The sequence below is a fragment of the Mesoplodon bidens genome, assembly GCF_964165515.1.
Source record: "Mesoplodon bidens genome assembly, chromosome: 5".
NCBI classification, from domain to species: Eukaryota; Metazoa; Chordata; class Mammalia; order Artiodactyla; family Ziphiidae; genus Mesoplodon; species Mesoplodon bidens.
This window is the reverse complement of record NC_138161.1, coordinates 131,508,518-131,526,827: the sequence shown is the minus strand read 5'-3', so window position 1 is coordinate 131,526,827 and position 18,310 is coordinate 131,508,518. Positions and strand designations below refer to the sequence as shown.

Sequence of the window (18,310 nt, the reverse complement as noted above, 5' to 3'; positions counted from 1 at the left end):
TAAAGAGATCAATCCAAGAAGAAGATATAACAATTATAAATATATATGCACCTAACATAGGAGAATCTCAATACATAAGGCAACTGCTAACAGCTCTAAAAGAGGAAAACGACAGTAACACAATAATAGTGGGGGACTTTAACACCTCACTTACACCAATGGACAGATCATCCAAAATGAAAATAAATAAGGAAACACAAGCTTTCAATGACACAATAGACCAGACACATTTAATTGATATTTATAGGACGTTCCATCGAAAAACAGCATATTACACTTTCTTCTCAAGTGCATATGGAACATTCTCCAGGATAGATCACATCTTGGGTCACAAATCAAGCCTCAGTAAATTTAAAAAAACTGTAATCATATCAAGCATCTTTTCTGACCACAACACTATGAGATTAGAAATCAATTACAGGGAAAAAATATAAAAAACACAAACACATGGAGGCTACACAATACATTACTAAATAACCAAGAGATTACTGAAGAAATCAAAGAGGAAATCAAAAAATACCTAGAGACAAATGACAATGAAAACACGACGATCCAAAACCTATGGGATGGTGGAGTGGCTGGGAACGTGAGCCATGGCCACTGGGCCTGCGTGTCCAGAGCCTGTGCTCCACAACAGGAGAGGCCACAACAGTGAGAAGCCCGCATACCACACACACACAAAAAAAAATCCAACGGGATGCAGCAAAAGCAGTTGAGAGGGAAGTTTATAGCTATACAAACCTACCTCAAGAAACAAGAAAAATCTCAAATATACAACCTAATCTTACACCTAAAGGAACTAGAGAAAGAAGAACAAACAAAACCCAAAGTTAGCAGAAGGAAAGAAATCATAAACATCAGAGCAGAAATAAATGAAATAGAAACAAAGAAAACAACAGCAAAGATCAACTAAAGGCTGGTTCTCTGAGGATAAACAAAATTGATAAACCATTAGCCAGACTCATAAAGAAAAAGAGGGAGAGGACTCAAATCAATAAAATTAGAAATGAAAACAGAGAAGTTACAACAGGCACCACAGAAATACAAAGCATCCTAAGAGACTACTACAAGCAACTCTATGCCAATAAATTGGACAACCTAGGAAGAAATGGACAAATTCTTAGAAAGGTATAACCTTCCAAGACTGAACCAGGAAGAAATAGAAAATATGAACAGACCAATCACAAGTAATGAAATTGAAACTGTCATTAAAAATCTTCCAACAAACAAAAGTCCAGGACCAAATGGCTTCACAGGTGAATTCTAACAAACATTTAGAGAAGAGCTAACACCCATCCTTCTCAAACTCTTCCAAAAAATTGCAGAGGAAGGAACACTCCCAAACTCATTCCATGAGGCCACCATCACCCTGATGCCAAAACCAGACAAAGATACTACAAAAAAAGAAAATTACAGACAAGTATCACTCATGAATATAGATGCAAAAATCCTCAACAAAATACTAGCAAACAAAATCCAACAACACATTAAAAGTATCATACACCATGATCAAGTGGGATTTACCCCAGGGATGCAAGGATTCTTCAATATACGGAAATCAATCAATGTGATACACCATATTAACAAACTGAAGAATAAAAACCATATGATCATCTCAATAGATGCAGAAAAAGCTTCTAAAATATTCAACACCCATTTATGATAAAAACTCTCCAGAAAGTGGGCATAGAGAGAACCTACCTCAACATAATAAAGGCCATATATGACAAACCCACAGCAAACATCATTCTCAATGGTGAAAAACTGAAAGCATTTCCTCTAAGATCAGGAACAAGACAAGGATGTCCACTCTCACCACTATTATTCAACATAGTTTTGGAAGTCCTAGCCACAGCAATCAGAGAAGAAAAAGAAATAAAAGGAATACAAATTGGAAAAGAAGAAGTAAAACTGTCTCTGTTTGCAGATGACATGTTACTATACATAGAGAATCCTAAAAATGCCACCAGAAAACTACTAGACTTAATCAATGAATTTGATAAAGTTGCAGGATACAAGATTAATACACAGAAATCTCTTGTATTCCTATACACTAACAATGAAAGATCAGAAGGAGAAATTAAGGAAACAATCCCATTTACCAATGCATCAAAAAGAATAAAATACCTAGGTATAAACCTACCTAGGGAGACAAAAGACCTGTATGCAGACAACTATAAGACACTGATGAAAGAAATCAAAGGTAATGCCAACAGATGGAGAGATATACCATGTTCTTGGTGTGGAAGAATCAATATTTAGAAAATGACTATACTACCCAAAGCAATCTACAGATGCAATGCAATCCCTATCAAATTACCAATGGCATTTTTTAAGGAACTAGAACAAAAAATCTTAAAATTTGTATGGAGACACAAAAGCCCCCGAATAGCCAAAGCAGTCTTGAGGGAAAAAAACGGAGCTGGAAGAATCAGACTCCCTGACTTCAAACTATACTACAAAGCTACAGTAATCAAGACCATATGGTACTGGCACAAAAACAGAAACACATATCAATGGAACAAGATAGAAAGCCCAGAGAAAAACCCATGCACCTATTGTCAACTAATCTATGACAAAGGAGGCAAGGATATACAATGGAGAAAAAAGACAGTCTCTTCAATAAGTGGTACTGGGAAAACTGGACAGCTACATGTAAAAGAATGAAATTAGAACACTCCCTAACACCACACACAAAAATAAACTCAGGATGGGTTCTAGACCTAAATGTAAGACTGGACACTATAAAACTCTTAGAGGAAAACATAGGAAAAACACTCTTTGACATAAATCACAACAAGATCTTTTTTGTTCCACCTCCTAGAGTAATAGAAATAAAAACAAAAATAAACAAATGGGAAATAATGAAATTTAAAAGCTTTTGCAAAGCAAAAGAAACCATCAACAAGACGAAAAGGCAACCCTCAGAATGGGAGAAAATATTTGCAAAGGAATCAACGGACAAAGGATTAATCTCCAAAATGTATAAACAACTCATGCAGCTCAATATTAAAGAAACAACCAACCCAATCCAAAAATGTGCAGAAGACCTTAATAGACATTTCTCCCAAGAAGACATACACATGGCCATGAAGCACAGGAAAAGCTGCTCAACATCACTAATTATTAGAGAAATGCAAATCAAAACTTCAATGAGGTATCACCTCACATGAGTTAGAATGGGCTTCATCAGAAAATCTACAAACAAATGCTGGAGAGGGTGTGGAGAAAAGAGAACCCTCTTGCACTGTTGGTGGAAATGTAAATTTATACAGCCACTATGGAGAACAGTATGGAGGTTTCTAAAAAGTAAAAATAGAATTACCATATTATCCAGCAATCCCACTACTGGGCATATACCCAGAGAAAACCCTAATTCAAAAAGACACATGCACCCCAATGTTCACTGCAGCACTATTTACAATAGCCAGGTCATAGAAGCAACCTAAATGCCTATCGACAGACGAATGGATAAAGAAGATGTGGTACATATATACAATGGAATATTACTCAGCCATAAAAAGGAACAATACTGAGTCATTTTTTGAGATGTGGATGCATCCAGAGACAGTCATACAGAGTGAAGTAAGTCAGAATGAGAAAAACAAATATCGTATACTAACACATGTATGTGGAACCTAGAAAAATGGTACAGATGAACCGGTTTACAGGGCAGAAGTTGAGACACAGATGTAGAGAACAAATGTAAGGACACCAAGAGGGGAAAGCTGCGGGGTGCGGGGGGATAGTGGTGTGCTGAATTGGGCGATTGGGATTGACAAGTATACACTGATGTGTATAAAATTGATGACTAATAAGAACCTGCTGTACAAAAAAATTCAAAAATTAAAAAAAAGATAATCATAAAAAAATCCAAGAAAGACTACTTTAAAAGATGAAACAGATAAATCTCTATCAAGGCTAATCAATAAAAAATAAGAATAGACACAAATACATAACACAATGAAAACAGGAACATAACCATAAACATAGTTAAAATATTTTTACATGTATATGACTACTATGTAAACTCCGTGGCAATAAGTTTGAAAATATAAATGGATGCTTTTCTTTAAAAATATGAATTTCCAAAATTGACTCAAGAAATATCTGAATTATGGTGAGTTTGAATGAAGCCAGACTTAAAAAGTATATACTATATGATTCAATGTATATGAAGCTCTAGGGAATTCCCTGGCAGTCCAGTGCTTAGGACTCCATGCTTCCACCACAGGGGGTACGGGTTCAATCCCTAGTCAGGGAACTAAAATCCCACATTTCTGCATGCCACGCGGCGCAGCCAAAAAAATTAAGTATATGAAGCTCTAGAATGAGCTAAACTAATCTACAGTGATAGAAGTCAGACTGGTGGTTCTTCAGGCAGAGGCAGGGATGAAGGACTGCAACAGAATACAAGAGAACTTTCAGAGGTGATGGAAATAATCTATATGTTGATGGGGTGGTGATTATCAGGTATATATCTTTGTTAAAACTCTTAGAATCATATACTTAAAATGCTTGCATTTATAAATATATATATATAAATCACATCTCAATAAAGTGGAAAAAAGTTGAAAATAATCAAAAGCATGCAAAGATAAATACCTCAATTTTTATTACAAGATTTCTGTCAGTTATGAACTCCAAAACATCCATCAACAAGAATAAAGTACAATAAAGATCTGTATTGACATGAAAAGATATTCCTAATATTTTACTTTAAAAAAGGTGATTACTATAATAGGCATAATATGATCCTCATTTTTATTAATATATAATATGATTTAAAGTCCCATGTATATTTTCTCAGAGTAAAGCGTGGAAGACATAACAACATAAGTTGTGATTCTGGATTCAGGTAGAGTTGATACTTTTTCTTTTAGCCATTTTAAAATAATAAATGTGTATTACTTATAAAATAAATAATATACATTTTGTAAAATAAAAAAAATAATGATTAGTTTTAATCAGCTCATCACATTTGTATTAGCTTACCAGTGTCACAGAAATTATTCTAAGATCAACAAATAGTGATAGTTCTAAGGTCAATAACAAGGATGATCTAATATTTCACAATGGTTTAAAATAATTTAAAAACAATGTTACGTTTTGAAAAAATTACACAAATCCAAAATAGGAAAGTTCCGAAATGAATATGAGAGCTAGAGAACAGATGGATATATGAACTGAGAACTGACAGATTTCAGGAAAAAATTAGAAAAGAAAAACTATTTCAGAATTAAATAGAAAGAACACAAAAGTGAACAGATCTTGTAAAAAACATGGTAAGGGAAATAAATGATGAAAAACAGAAAAGTGAAAAAATATGATAAAAAGGATTTCAGAGGAATAGGCATTTATATATGGCATACGTATATGCAGAGGAGATGTAATACAGAGAGAGTAGAATGGAGTCCTTTGAAGAAAAACAAGCTCTGAAACAAAACAAACATTTAAAACCATAATTAAAGTTTTCTGAAATAGAAGAAAACGAAGTTACAGAACAGTCATCACTAAGACATTGCCTAATGAAACTTTTGGACTTTCAAGATAAGGAAAAATATCCTTTAGTTATCCAAGCAAAATAATTCCAATTGATCTACATGGGAGAGAAATCATATTGGCATCAGAATTTTAACCAGCAACATTTTATACAACACCAAGATATTGTGGAGAGAAAATATGGGTCAAGGATTTTATATTGAACCAAATTGTTCTTGAAGCATATAAGTACCACAAGTACAAACATACAAAACTCAGGAAATATTGTTCCTTCCTAAGGAATCTCCTAGACAACACACTTCAACACATTTCAGACAACCATAAAATGATCTGAGAAGCTCTAATATTACAAAGAAAATACGAGAGAATAAAACACTAGACAATTCTTTCCCAAGGAATCTCCCACAAAATATACTTCAGACAACCAAAAAATGATTTGAGAAGCTTCGCCATAAGAAAAATAGGGGAGAATGGAAGAACTGGTAAATCCAACTTTCCATAGAACAATATATGCAGTTTCTGCAATAAATCAATGACATGAAACAAAGGGCAGGGAGGTGACTTACATAACCAAAGGTACTATTATTAACTTGTTTTGAACCTGATTCAAAAAAATTAACAATAAAAAGGCATTTTTACACAATTAAGAAAACTGATTATGTATTAGTTATTGGATGTAATAGAGAATTATTATTAATTTTGTTAAGTACAACGATGTAAGAAAATGCCTGAATTTTTTTAGAGATACACACTTAAATGTTGTAAAGTGATACAGTTGGAATATTTAATACCCAAGAAAAAGAGAAAAAGTGATGAAGCTAATGTGCAAAAAACTTGTTAACTACTGAATCTGAATCATGGGTATATGGAAGTTTACTGTATTATTCTACTTTTATGCATGTTTGAAATTTTTCATAATTAAAAAAATAAAACTAGAGATATATCATCCAGATAACACAGAGGCATACTAGACAACCATGACAAAGACAACTGCTTTCTCTATCTTTGTCTCTGTTCTCTCTCTCTCACACACACACATACATACAATGCAGAGACTAGAGATACAAAAAGATAAACACAGAAAGAAAAAAAAGTACCTAAAAATAGACAATTCCCTTATCTAGTATGAATTGATTTTCCTAAATTAAAAATAGTAAAGTGTAGAAACGTGCTAAGGGACAGGAGAGGAGAAAGCAATGGACTGACTTGGAAGTCATTTTGCAAATGTACCACATAGTATCTGTGCTTTTTGAGCAAATGATTTAACCTTCCTGAGCTTCAGTTCTACAAGGGGATAATAGATGTCCTATCTACCTCAGAGACACTGTAATGATCAAATGACACCATACAGGAAACAATGCTTTGTATATTATAACCATGATATAAAAGTAAAAGAATATTAATAATTAGGTATTTGTTATCTCTTGCCCAGATATATTTCAATTACTTAAAGTAAATATTTACTGCACTTATCACCTTCTAATCCTTATTTTCTAGGTTAATAACATATCATATCACATTAACTTAATATCTAATGTTATACTCACTACTCCTGTGTAATAGCGTAGTCCAACTACATGACCTCTCAAAGTTCCAAATAAAACTGAATCTAGCTCTTCATCGCTCGTTAGGAAATCATCTGGAGGAATAATATCTTGGAATTCAAAACGAGGAAAGAAAGTTGGATATGAGAGGCGTGGAAAATTTCCATGGACTCCGTACTGGACAGTCTGCAAGTACTTCCAAACAGGATCTCTATTAAAAAAACAAACAAACAAAAAACGACAACAACAAAAAAAACCACACACACAGAAAAACAATACAATATTTAACCAAATATTTCTCAAAGACCATACCATATTTAAAGGCCAATTGTTTTCTCACATCTTACTTCAACAAATTAAATCTTATGTGGGAAGTGCTGTATAAAGATTAATCGCGTTCCTCTGGTTAAAGCAAGAATTGGAGTGGCGGAGGTTTCTAGAAACCCTACCTGTTCAATAATGTGTCTTCTACCCTCAGGTATTCAAAGTGAAAACCCCAATAAGGGTTCACAAATCTCTTTCCTAGTCTGCATCACCTACTTAAACTGAAATAGATGTGATGTCTGTAACTAATTATACACCAAAATTTCAATACATCTTGAGCTAGAAGAGACTTGAAAATATTTAATTTATTTACACGAAGCCATTTATAGCTTTACAAATAATACATCCAGTAACCACTACTTTAATTCCCTTCGACTAGAACCCTTATTTTATTCAGGTATCCTAACGGTGCCATCATGGGAAGCTGACCTCAAGCCCCCCACTCCCGTTGGTTTAAGGGTAACCTCAACCCCCCGATGGAGAATTGTTTCCGGAACGGGTATGTAAACCAATTTGGACAATGAAAAGTAAGAGGAAGTCGGCTGGGAGGCTTCCAGGAAGCTTCTACTTTGCTAAGAACGGAGAGAAGCTATTTCCCCTGCGTTCTCCTTGCACGTCACGCGTCCTGCTTTTGGCTCCTCTGCAGATGTGTATTTGCACGTCTGTGCATGCACATCAGTTGTGAGGTGCTTGGGGACAGGGGCTGTCTTACGCGGCCCTTTCGGCCGAGCACAATGCTCGGCGCACAGTGGGTATCTCATGGGTGTTTTGTGGAATAAAGCACAGGGCGAGAAGAGACCCCGGCTAAGGAGTGGAGCTTAGAGCCCGAGGCTCCCTACAGCCGTTGACAGAGATTTCCCCAAGGCCCTGGCACGAGACTCGCCTGAGGAGCCTCCCCTCGCCCGCGGAAACTCTGCATTTATTTCTCTCGCGGCTATAGGAGCCGCCAGGGGGACGAACGCCAGCTTGCGAGCTGCGGCTCGCAAGGGGAACGCGAAGGAAACGCGGGGAAAGTCAGGTTCATCTGGGGACGCGGCCACGCCGTTACCCCCTGCGCCCCACTCCCTCCGCCCCCTCCGCCCCCTTCACCCCCTTCACCTCTTGAACATCCAGGACATGGCGCTGAGTGGGTGACGAGAGGAACTTAGGCGCCCGGGATCGTTCTCGAGCCGCCTGGAAAAGCCTCCTTCCAGGCCCCGGGGCCGAAAAGCCTAGGGCAGGTTCCGAGGGCCGAAGCAAGAGCGCGCTTCTTCAAGGTAAGACGCCGCGAGCCAAGCCAGACGTCGACGCCGTCTCCTTTCAGCAGCAATGTGAGAGGCCAGCGACGCTTTGTGACTGGCACCCGGAACGTCCAATCCCGAGGAGGGGCCTACGGAGACCAACCAAGCAGAGCACAGAAGGGTGAGCAACTCCGCCCTGCGCAGCGGTTCAAAGACGGGAGGAGGGGGTCCCGGCTGCAGGGGCGGTTTCATCCGGGTTCTTCCCCACCCCCAAGGCAGGGGCGAGGGAAAGCCACGCGGTTCGAGGAGCCCGGCTGCAGTGCTCAGGGTGTACACGTTTCTGTTTGATTCCCCGACTCAATGAAAGGGCGACGCCTGTCCTTTCCGCTGTTTCCCTCAAGCCCTAAGCCTCGGCCCCATTCTTCAGGTCCTACCACTATCCTGCCTCTTAATTTTCCCTTGATCTTATGTGACATGTAGTAGTGCCTTCCACTGCGTAAGCTCCTTTCCTTCGTTTATCTGCGGTGAATCCAGGTAGTTGCCCTCAAAATATGCATTTTAAGCCCCACGAGCGAATCAATGAGCCACACCGGGTACAGAGAGCTTAATCGCAATTTAGATTTATGGCGTTCCCCCTCCATCTCTCCCTCTCTCCCTCTCCCACCACCCCCACCTTTTTTGCGGGGGTGGAATTTTCATTTCTTTTTTTTTTTTTTTTTTTTTTTTTTTTGCGGTATGCGGGCCTCTCACTGCCGTGGCCTCTCCCGTTGCGGAGCACAGGCTCCGGACGCGCAGGCTCAGCGGCCACGGCTCACGGGCCCAGCCGCTCCGCGGCATATGGGATCCTCCCAGACCAGGGCACGAACCCGTATCCCCTGCATCGGCAGGCGGCCTCCCAACCACTGCGCCACCAGGGAGGCCCGGAATTTTCATTTCTACTAGAGGAAAGCCATAAAATGTGATGAGAGCACAAGAACCTTGTTGGTGGCAGCTGGAAGTGGCCCAGCCTCCCCTGAGGGCACGTGGCTCTCCCTGCAGGGTGGGAAGAAGCTGGTTTTCCTCGGGGAGCTGTAGGGGTCGCTCCCGAGTGCTCCGTGGACGGCTTTTGAGAATCTGAGGAGACTCAGGAGAATTCAACTTTGAGTGGGTGGGCCAGTTCGTCGTGCTGCCAGCCAAGGTGCTGGCAGGGCTGGTCTCTGAGCCTTGGGGGCCTTGTATAATACCTGGTGCGGCAACAGCACCGGGGTAAGAAGCTGGTGGTGGCCCTGACCAGTGCTTAGGGCTAGGTGTAACTGTCAAGGGATGTGCAGGATCAAAGAGGAAATGTATTTGAGAAGGTGATTAGTATGGACCCTTGCCCTTCAAAGAGTGGTCCATTTCACACTTCCATCAGAAGAGTAAGAGAGATGGTCAATGAAACAGTCTTTCAGGAGGCATTTGTTCACTAAAACTATTCGATCTGTAAATATGAAGCTGCAGTAGAATGAGAAATAGAATTTGCAGCAACTTATTACTTCATCTCACTAAACAGAAGGAAGATGAAGGGAGTGGCATTTCAAATTATTTTAGTTATTTTTAAAATAAATTTATTTATTTTTGGCTGCGTTGGATCTTTGATGCTGTGTGCGGGCTCTCTCTAGCTGCAGCGAGCAGGGGCTACTCTTCGTTGCAGTGCGTAGGCTTCTCATTGCGGTGGCTTCTCTTGTCGCGGAGCACGGGCTCTAGGCACGCGGGCTTCAGTAGTTGTGGCTCGTGGGCTCTAGAGCACAGGGTCAGTAGTTGGGGCGCATGGGCTTAGTTGCTCCGCGGCGTGTGGGATCTTCCCAGACCAGGGCTCGAACCCGTGTCCCCTACATTGGCAGGTGGATTCTTAACCACTGCACCACCAGGGAAGCCCTATTTTAGTTATTTTACTTTCTTCTGGAAGTATTATGAGGCAAATGGCAGTATAGCTCAATTTTGAATGTGCCAGATCTAAATAAGTTCTTGAAAAATATGCCAGAAAATGCCCTAATTGAAAATGTTTTGTGTGTAAAGTTAATAAAGAAGTTATGCTCGTCAGACTGAAAGATAAATTTCAAATCCGGCAATACCTATCAGGTAAACCTGACCCTTTCAAGACTTGAAACCTATGAATAATGACTATCCCATGGTTAAAGAATGTGGATTGAATGAAGTAAAAATTTGTTATTTAAAGTCAACATTTTTGTCCATATTGTCACTATTTTACATCTCAGATCTCGCAGCTGAACTTAAACTTGAATACTTTCATTTCATTGTTCTTCATTATTTTTAGTTTTAAAAAAGAAGTGCAGTTTGTACTAGTTTGATTAAAATGTCACAACACTTACGAATTCAGATGAGAAAATGTTTTCTGAAAAATAAACATTTGTAACTGGAAAAAAGAGAATGGGAACTGTACAGTGGCTTGTGTGTTGGACTGATGTGTAAGGAGGAGAGTGTCACAAAGAGGACAGTGAGGAAGATAAGGGCCAGATTACATAGAAATTTATGGTCTGTGGTAGAGCTTGTATTTTATGTTCAATGCAATAGAAATCCATTAAATGTTTTAAGCAGGAGAATGACAATCTAGATTAAGCTTTAAAAAATTCTCTCTGTCAGCTCTGTGAGGATGGATTATAGGGAACAAGAACAGAAATGGAGAAACTGGTTAGTTGATAATTAGAAAATGATTGTGTCCAGGTAAGACATGATGATAGCTTGGAACGGGGAGGTGATGAAGCTAAGACAACCAAAAGGGTTTACTGATGGATTTGGATATGGGAGCTGAGGGAGGGGAAGGAATAAAAAATTCCTCCAGCCAGCCACCCAACTGCTAGTCATAAGCATGCTTTCTCATCCTCTACCCCCCTTTATGCAAATTAAGCATGTCATTCCCGTTTGAGGCTGTGAGCATGCAATCAAAAGAACGGCATGAGGACTCCCCCGGCAGTCCAGGGGTTAAGACTCCATGCTTCCACTGCAGGGGGCACATGTTCAATCCCTGGTCGGGGAACTAAGATTCCACATGCCTTGGGGCATGGCCAAAAAAATAAAAGATAATAAAATTAAATGTAAAAATTTAAAAAACACAAAAGAATGGCATGTATGGCTTTTTATAATGTCTCCTACTTCCCACTCCTGTCACTTCCCAACCCACCCTGCCTATAATGGCCTTCACATACATAACCATAAGGCCATTCTCACACCCAACAAAATTAATAATCAATCCTTGATGTCGTCTAATAACTAGTTCATAGTCCAATTTTCACAATTGTCTCAAAAAATGTTCTTTAATAATTTGTTAACAAAAATAGAATTTTGAAGCCCTTGGCAAACAAAATAACTTAAGAGTCTGAATTTCCAAAAGTCTGGCTTCAATACAAAAACTTCCCAGTTTTATTAGTTATGTCACAACTAATAGATTTCTGGAAGAATATATGATGTTGTAAGAACTTGCTATTTTATCAATTCATTCACCCAAAAGGAGACAGAGACAACGTTCAATGGAAGAGGAGAATTTTGGGGAATGACATAGGAGAGTTCAGAGAAAATCTCTAAGTGAATCTTAGGGAAAGGGCCTGGAATGCCTGGGCCAAGTGCCACAGAATGAGGGACGGTAGCCTAGCAAAGTTCCTGGAGATCCTATGACAAAAGGAAACTGTGACTCATTTTCCAGAGAGTAGCCTCAAGATTCTGCAGATCTTTTTTTTTTTTAACATCTTTATTGGAGTGTAATTGCTTTACAGTGGTGTGTTAGTTTCTGCTTTATTACAAAGTGAATCAGTTATACATATACATATGTTCCCATATCTCTTCCCTCTTGCATCTCCCTCACTCCCACCCTCCCTATCCCACCCCTCTAGGTGGTCACAAACCACCGAGCTGATATCCCTGTGCTATGTGGCTGCTTCCCACTAGCTATCTGTTTTACATTTGGTAGTGTATATATGTCCATGCCACTCTCCCAGTTTGTCACAGCTTACCCTTCCCCCTCCCCATATCCTCAAGTCCATGCTCTAGTAGGTCTGTGTCTTTATTCCCGTCTTACCCCTAGGTACTTCATGACCTTTTTTTTCTTAGATTCCATATATATGTGTTAGCATACGGTATTTGTTACAAATAGAACTACCATACGACCCAGCAATCCCACTACTGGGCATATACCCTGAGGAAACCATAATTCAAAAAGAGTCATGCAGCACAATGTTCATTGCAGCTCTATTTACAATAACCAGGACATGGAAGCAACCTAAGTGTCCATCGACAGATGAATGGATAAAGAAGATGTGGGCACATGTATACAATGGAATATTACTCAGCCATAAAAAGAAACGAAATTGAGTTATTTGTAGTGAGGTGGATGGACCTAGAGTCTGTCATACAGAGTGAAGTAAGTCAGAAAGAGAAGATTCTGCAGATCTTAGAGAAAGCCTCAGAGATCAGAAGTGTGCCAGGGCAGAAAAGGAATAAAGGCTAATGAGATGGTTCTGTTAAGGGGCCCAAAGGCCGTCCTGCAAATCCTACTGGAGTCTCTGTTGGGTCTCCAGAATCACGGTTCTAGCAAGCAGAAGCAGAAGGCTGGTGCCTAAAGATGAGGTGGGATGAGCTATACCAGCAGTGGGTGGCCACAGAAGATGAATGAAGTCCAAACATAAGCCCCCTAGAGGGTTAGAGAAAGGAGACTGAATTTGAAACCTGAATTTAATTGACTTTAAGTGCTAAAATGACTTAACTACCTGGAAGTGACTAAATTAAGTTACCTCCCTTTAGGCAAACTGAAGGTTTAAGACAAATTAAGTTCAATAAAAAATTATCGTTCTGTCCTTGCAAACAGTAATTGAAATTAATACATGCTATACATCCATATACACACACATCTCAATGAATTTACATCTAGATATTTATAGCAGATACCTCTAGCTGGTTGATAAGGGGATTTACATTTTCTTCTTTTTGCTTATATGAATGTAAAATATTCTCTGTATTTAACATGTATTGCTTTTTTGCTGTAAGAAAATAATAAAAGATACAAACTAAATGTCGTAAAGAAATTATAGTTTTTCAACTTTCTGTCTTAATTCATTTTAGACTTATAGAAAGGTTGCAAAATTAGTACAAAAAGTTACCTCATATTTCTTACCCCATTAATTTTAGCATACTTAATCACAGTACAATGATCAAAATCAGGAAATTAACATTGGTACAATAATATTTCTGAACCATTTTTGTAAATAAGACAAGGCAGAGGAAATGATAGAAAATAAAATCTTTTGTGACTTCGTTATTTACAACTGAATGTTCTTACACTTAATCAGGACTGCTACAGATTTGGGGGCAGATTCACGGGTAGAACAACAGCTGATGGGATAGAGGAAGTAATGTAAAATGAATGCCAAGTAAATTATTAATCAAAGAATGGAATGAATATCTAGTGCCTGCCTTGAAGTAAGCATTCAATGAATGCTCTTATTATTATTACTATTATTGTTGTAATAGAGTTATTATCTAATGAGTCTTCCAGCACTTAACAAGGAATACAGTTGATTGTGGCTGATTTCCCGGTGCTCATCAGCAAGTTGTTCCTAAATACCAGAATAACACTGTTTCCAGAAGCCAGTCATTTTCCCAGGTGCAAGTCCTTGAAACAGACTGAAATGTTTCATCAAGAACCAGAAGATCCTCTGATTCCCAACTCCCACTCTGAGAAATCTGTGGTGTTCCAGATAACAGAGGCCTTTCCCAGGAGATAATTGTTTCCTCCTCCTTTAGGGCCTTGGCTCACTTTGTGCTCCTACGTGGCTGAAGACCAGAGTTGCCGAAGAATTAGCACTGCCTGGGATCTGTTCCCTCTTTTGCCTCGTGCCCAGGATCTTTGTCTCAGCTTCAGGAAAGCACCACTCTGGTCTGTTAAAAAGAAAAACGTAGTCCAAAAATGGTGTCACTCATGCTAAAAGTCCATGATACCAAACCTAGTTTTCATACCTGATCTAATTGCAGTTTCAACCTCTCCCAGAAATGTCATCTTAATCCACCCATCTGGAATTTTCTGGTCAAGCACCAGTGAAATAATCTGTTACTTGGGCCCTCTCAATCCCCCAGAGGAAGAAGAGGCAATCTGCATGATAAAACCCTTGCTGTTCCCTACCCTACCCACCCTACCCCACCCCAAAAAAGATGTCGTGGCCTAAAAATAATCTTTTCTTTTGCCACTAGCTCCCTTGCCACCTCACCCTTCTTCCACCCTGCACATTAAACACCATGCAAACAAAAAAATAAAAGTCCACGTCAGACTAAAAATCTTACTGTAATACAACTGCATAACTAGGATGTTGTTATCCTAGTAGGATTACATAATATATAAATAGCTACCTATTTACAAATAACCCCATTCAAAGAGGAGGGGAAGCATTACACATATTACTGTTTTAGATTTCTATCCTTGAGGTGGTTGGAAGTCCCAAAACAAACACAACAAAATTACACATTTTTCTTCATCATCACTGAGGATTCATTATCCCCAAAGGGCTATAATCTAAATCCTCATTTCCTGATTCCCAGACTAGCGTAATGTTTTCCCCCAGATTATACAATTTAATCTAATAATTGAAAATATACACAAAGAGATTAAAAGCACACGAAAATTAAGTTTTTTAAAAATGCCAAAAAAGGGCTTCCCTGGTGGCGCAGGGGTTGAGAGTCCACCTGCCGATGCAGGGGACATGGGTTCGTGCCCCGGTCCGGGAAGATCCCACATGCTGTGGAGCTGCTGGGCCCGTGGGCCATGGCCACTGAGCCTGCGCTTCCGGAGCCTGTGCTCCGCAACGGGAGAGGCCACAACAGTGAGAGGCCCGCGTACCGCAAAAAAAAAAAAAAAAAGGAATTAATAAGTGGCATCACACTACAGACTAAACTTAGCTAAAGACACATAATTGTTTTTCTTAAACTATAGGTATTTGAGAAAGTACTTGTGAAATTAACAGTTTATAAAAATAAGGTAAACATTTCAGGTGGGAGTAGAGACTGTTCTTAGGCTGAATCATACATGAGGTAAATTTTCAAGCCGTTTCACTTTGCTTTTTTCCTCATGCTGGCTTCAAAGTTATCCCTGGGGCACAAAATTATTCTCAGTTAAGAACCACTGCCACCTACACATGACTTTAAATTCTATCTGTATGCTGATCAGTCCCAAATGTGTATCTCTAACCCCAGCTTCTTTATGAGCTCCAGACTCATATGTAACAGACATCTTAAATTGACAAAGCTGGACCTACAAACAGGACTCTATTTTTTTTTTTTTTTTTTTTTTTTTTGCCCCAACAGGCGGCTTGTGGGATCTCAGCTCCCCAACCAGGGATTGAACCCAGGCCTTCAGCAGTGAGAGCACAGAGTCCTAACCACTAGTCCGCCAGGGAATTCCCTATAACAGGACTATTAATTCCACCTCTCCCCTTCCTCAACGTGCTTATTCTTCTAGTTTCCCCCATTTCAGTAAACAGCATGTAAAAGAACTTGTAGTCATCCTTGAATCTTCTCTTGCTCTCACACCACACATTTTATCCCTCCTATGAGATCTCCAAAATATAACACAAATGTACCTAATTCTCTATTATCACCCCGTCCAAACCACTATGTTTTCTCACCTGAACTGCAATATTGCAATGGTCTGAATGAACTCCTTCCTACCTTCTGTCTTCCTCACCTAACCCTGCTCTTAGTTCCATTCTTCATTCAGCAGCCAGAGAGATCTTTTTATATTGTAAACGATATCATATCATCCCCCTGCTAAAAATGGTCCAATAAATTATCTTTGCCTTAAAATGAAATCCAAATTCTTCCACAGTACATTAGTATCTAACCCTGCCTCTCTCTTTTTTATCTCATTTCATTCCACATTTCCCTGGGCTCCCGATGTTCTAGGAATACCGGCCCTCTTTCTGTTTTTATGGCATAGGTACCTCCAAGCTTGTTCAGGCCTCCAAGATTGTTCAGGCCTCCAGGCTTCTGAAATTCCTATTCCCTTTGTGTGGACCCCCAGACCTTTCCATGCTGGGCTCTTCCTCACGTTTCAGGTCTCAGCTCGAAAGCCACCTCCTCAGAAAGGCCTTCCTTGACTAAATGAGTACTTGACTAAAATACTCATCGCTCACTCACCCTCTCTCCCAGGGGTTAGCAAACTTGTTCTGTAAAAGGCTAGCGAATAACTATGTTCAGCTTTGTCTACACAACTCTGCTGCAGTAACAGAAAAGCAACCATGGACAGTACTGAAATGAATGGGAGTGGCTGTGTCCCAATAAAACTTTATTTACAAAACAGACAGCAGGCCATAGTTTGCTTGCCCTTACTCTATCACATTATCCTGCTATATCATCTTCATAGAACTTACAACTAACTGGAATTACCCTGTTTGTTTTCTTGATTACTTCCTGTCTCCGTACCCTAGATAAGCTCCACCAAAAAAAGGACCTTATGTTGTTCATGGTTTATATCCTGCAGTACCTAGAGGACAGTCTAGGTGCTCAGTAATTTTGTTGATTGAATCCATAAAGTAAATTAACTTTCCCTGCACTTGATATAATTAATGAAATCACTTAAAAACCAGATTCGATTCTACATAAAAGATGCTTTCTTGGGCTTCCCTGGTGGCGCAGTGGTTGAGAGTCTGCCTGCCGATGTGGGGGACACGGGTTCGAGCCCCGGTCTGGGAGGATCCTACATGCCGCAGAGCGGCTGGGCCCATGAGCCATGGCTGCTGAGCCTGCGCGTCCGGAGCCTGTGCTCTGCAACGGGAGAGGCCAGAACAGTGAGAGGCCCGCGTACCACAAAAAAAAAAAAAAAAAAAAAAGATGCTTTCTCTTATAGATGCTTACGTTAATACAATTGAAAGAAGATAATTGGTAACCCCCAAAAACTTCTCAGAAACTTATCCAAACTTCTCAGATAATTTATCGAAATCACTCCTGCTTCCAATCAGATCTTTTTCTCTACATTTATACAAAATACACCTATATTTTTACTTTTAAAGAAAATAGTCATACAAATCTGACAACCGTGACAAAAGTTATATGTCTAGAGGACAGCAAGGGAGGTCTCCTTCACCAGAGAACCCGAGATAAATCACATCTCCTTCTCATCCCATAACCGATTAGTCTCCCAATTCATATCCTTTCCTTGTCCTCCTTCCGCCATTCCTTAGGCTTTGGCACTTAGAATTTGTACATTTCTTGCATAGACCAACTACAGTCAGCTTTCTGCTCATTCTGTAGTTTTTATGGAGGTGCTACTGATGCTTTTAAGTTTCTTGGGGGCATTTTTAGTCCTCCTCAAAGTGTTCCTCAAAGCGGTCCATGTAACATGGAAATTTTGAAGAGAAGATCCCTGCGTAATTAGCGGTTAGTGTTCAGACTTAAAAGTTTCACATTATCTTTTGGGTAGAAGAAGTTGTGAGGTGGTTTTTGGAATTTAGATCTAAAATTCACTCCACTTGTCTTCCAAATGAAAATGTATACAACTCTTAAGATAGGCATTGAATGTTACTATATTTTTATCTCCTGAAGCTGGAGGTAGGAGAACCTGAGAATACATGCTATAAGAAATAAGGGCTACACTTAGCCTATTCAAAAAAGATTAAGTCAGAGGCCTAATGGATGGCTAAAGTATGATTCTTCTAGGATTTGTCAAAATTAGAGAGGTCTCTTCTATGCAGGTGAGAACATATC

General features: G+C 39.5%; 1 protein-coding gene across 2 annotated transcripts in view; it reads right to left on the bottom strand.

Annotated features, from left to right (window-relative positions):
* HLTF (helicase like transcription factor) overlaps positions 1-8,612 on the bottom strand; it is a 72,672-nt gene extending 64,060 nt beyond the window's left edge. For both annotated transcript variants that reach the window (XM_081235445.1, XM_081235444.1), the window contains exons 1-2: positions 8,469-8,612; positions 7,050-7,257 (exon numbers count right to left, since the gene is read on the bottom strand). In XM_081235445.1, the coding sequence (XP_081091571.1) occupies positions 7,050-7,257; positions 8,469-8,488 (228 nt within the window). In that variant the 5' untranslated portion in view covers positions 8,489-8,612. The remainder of the gene's footprint in view (positions 1-7,049; positions 7,258-8,468) is intronic.
* Positions 8,613-18,310: the final 9,698 nt, after the last annotated feature.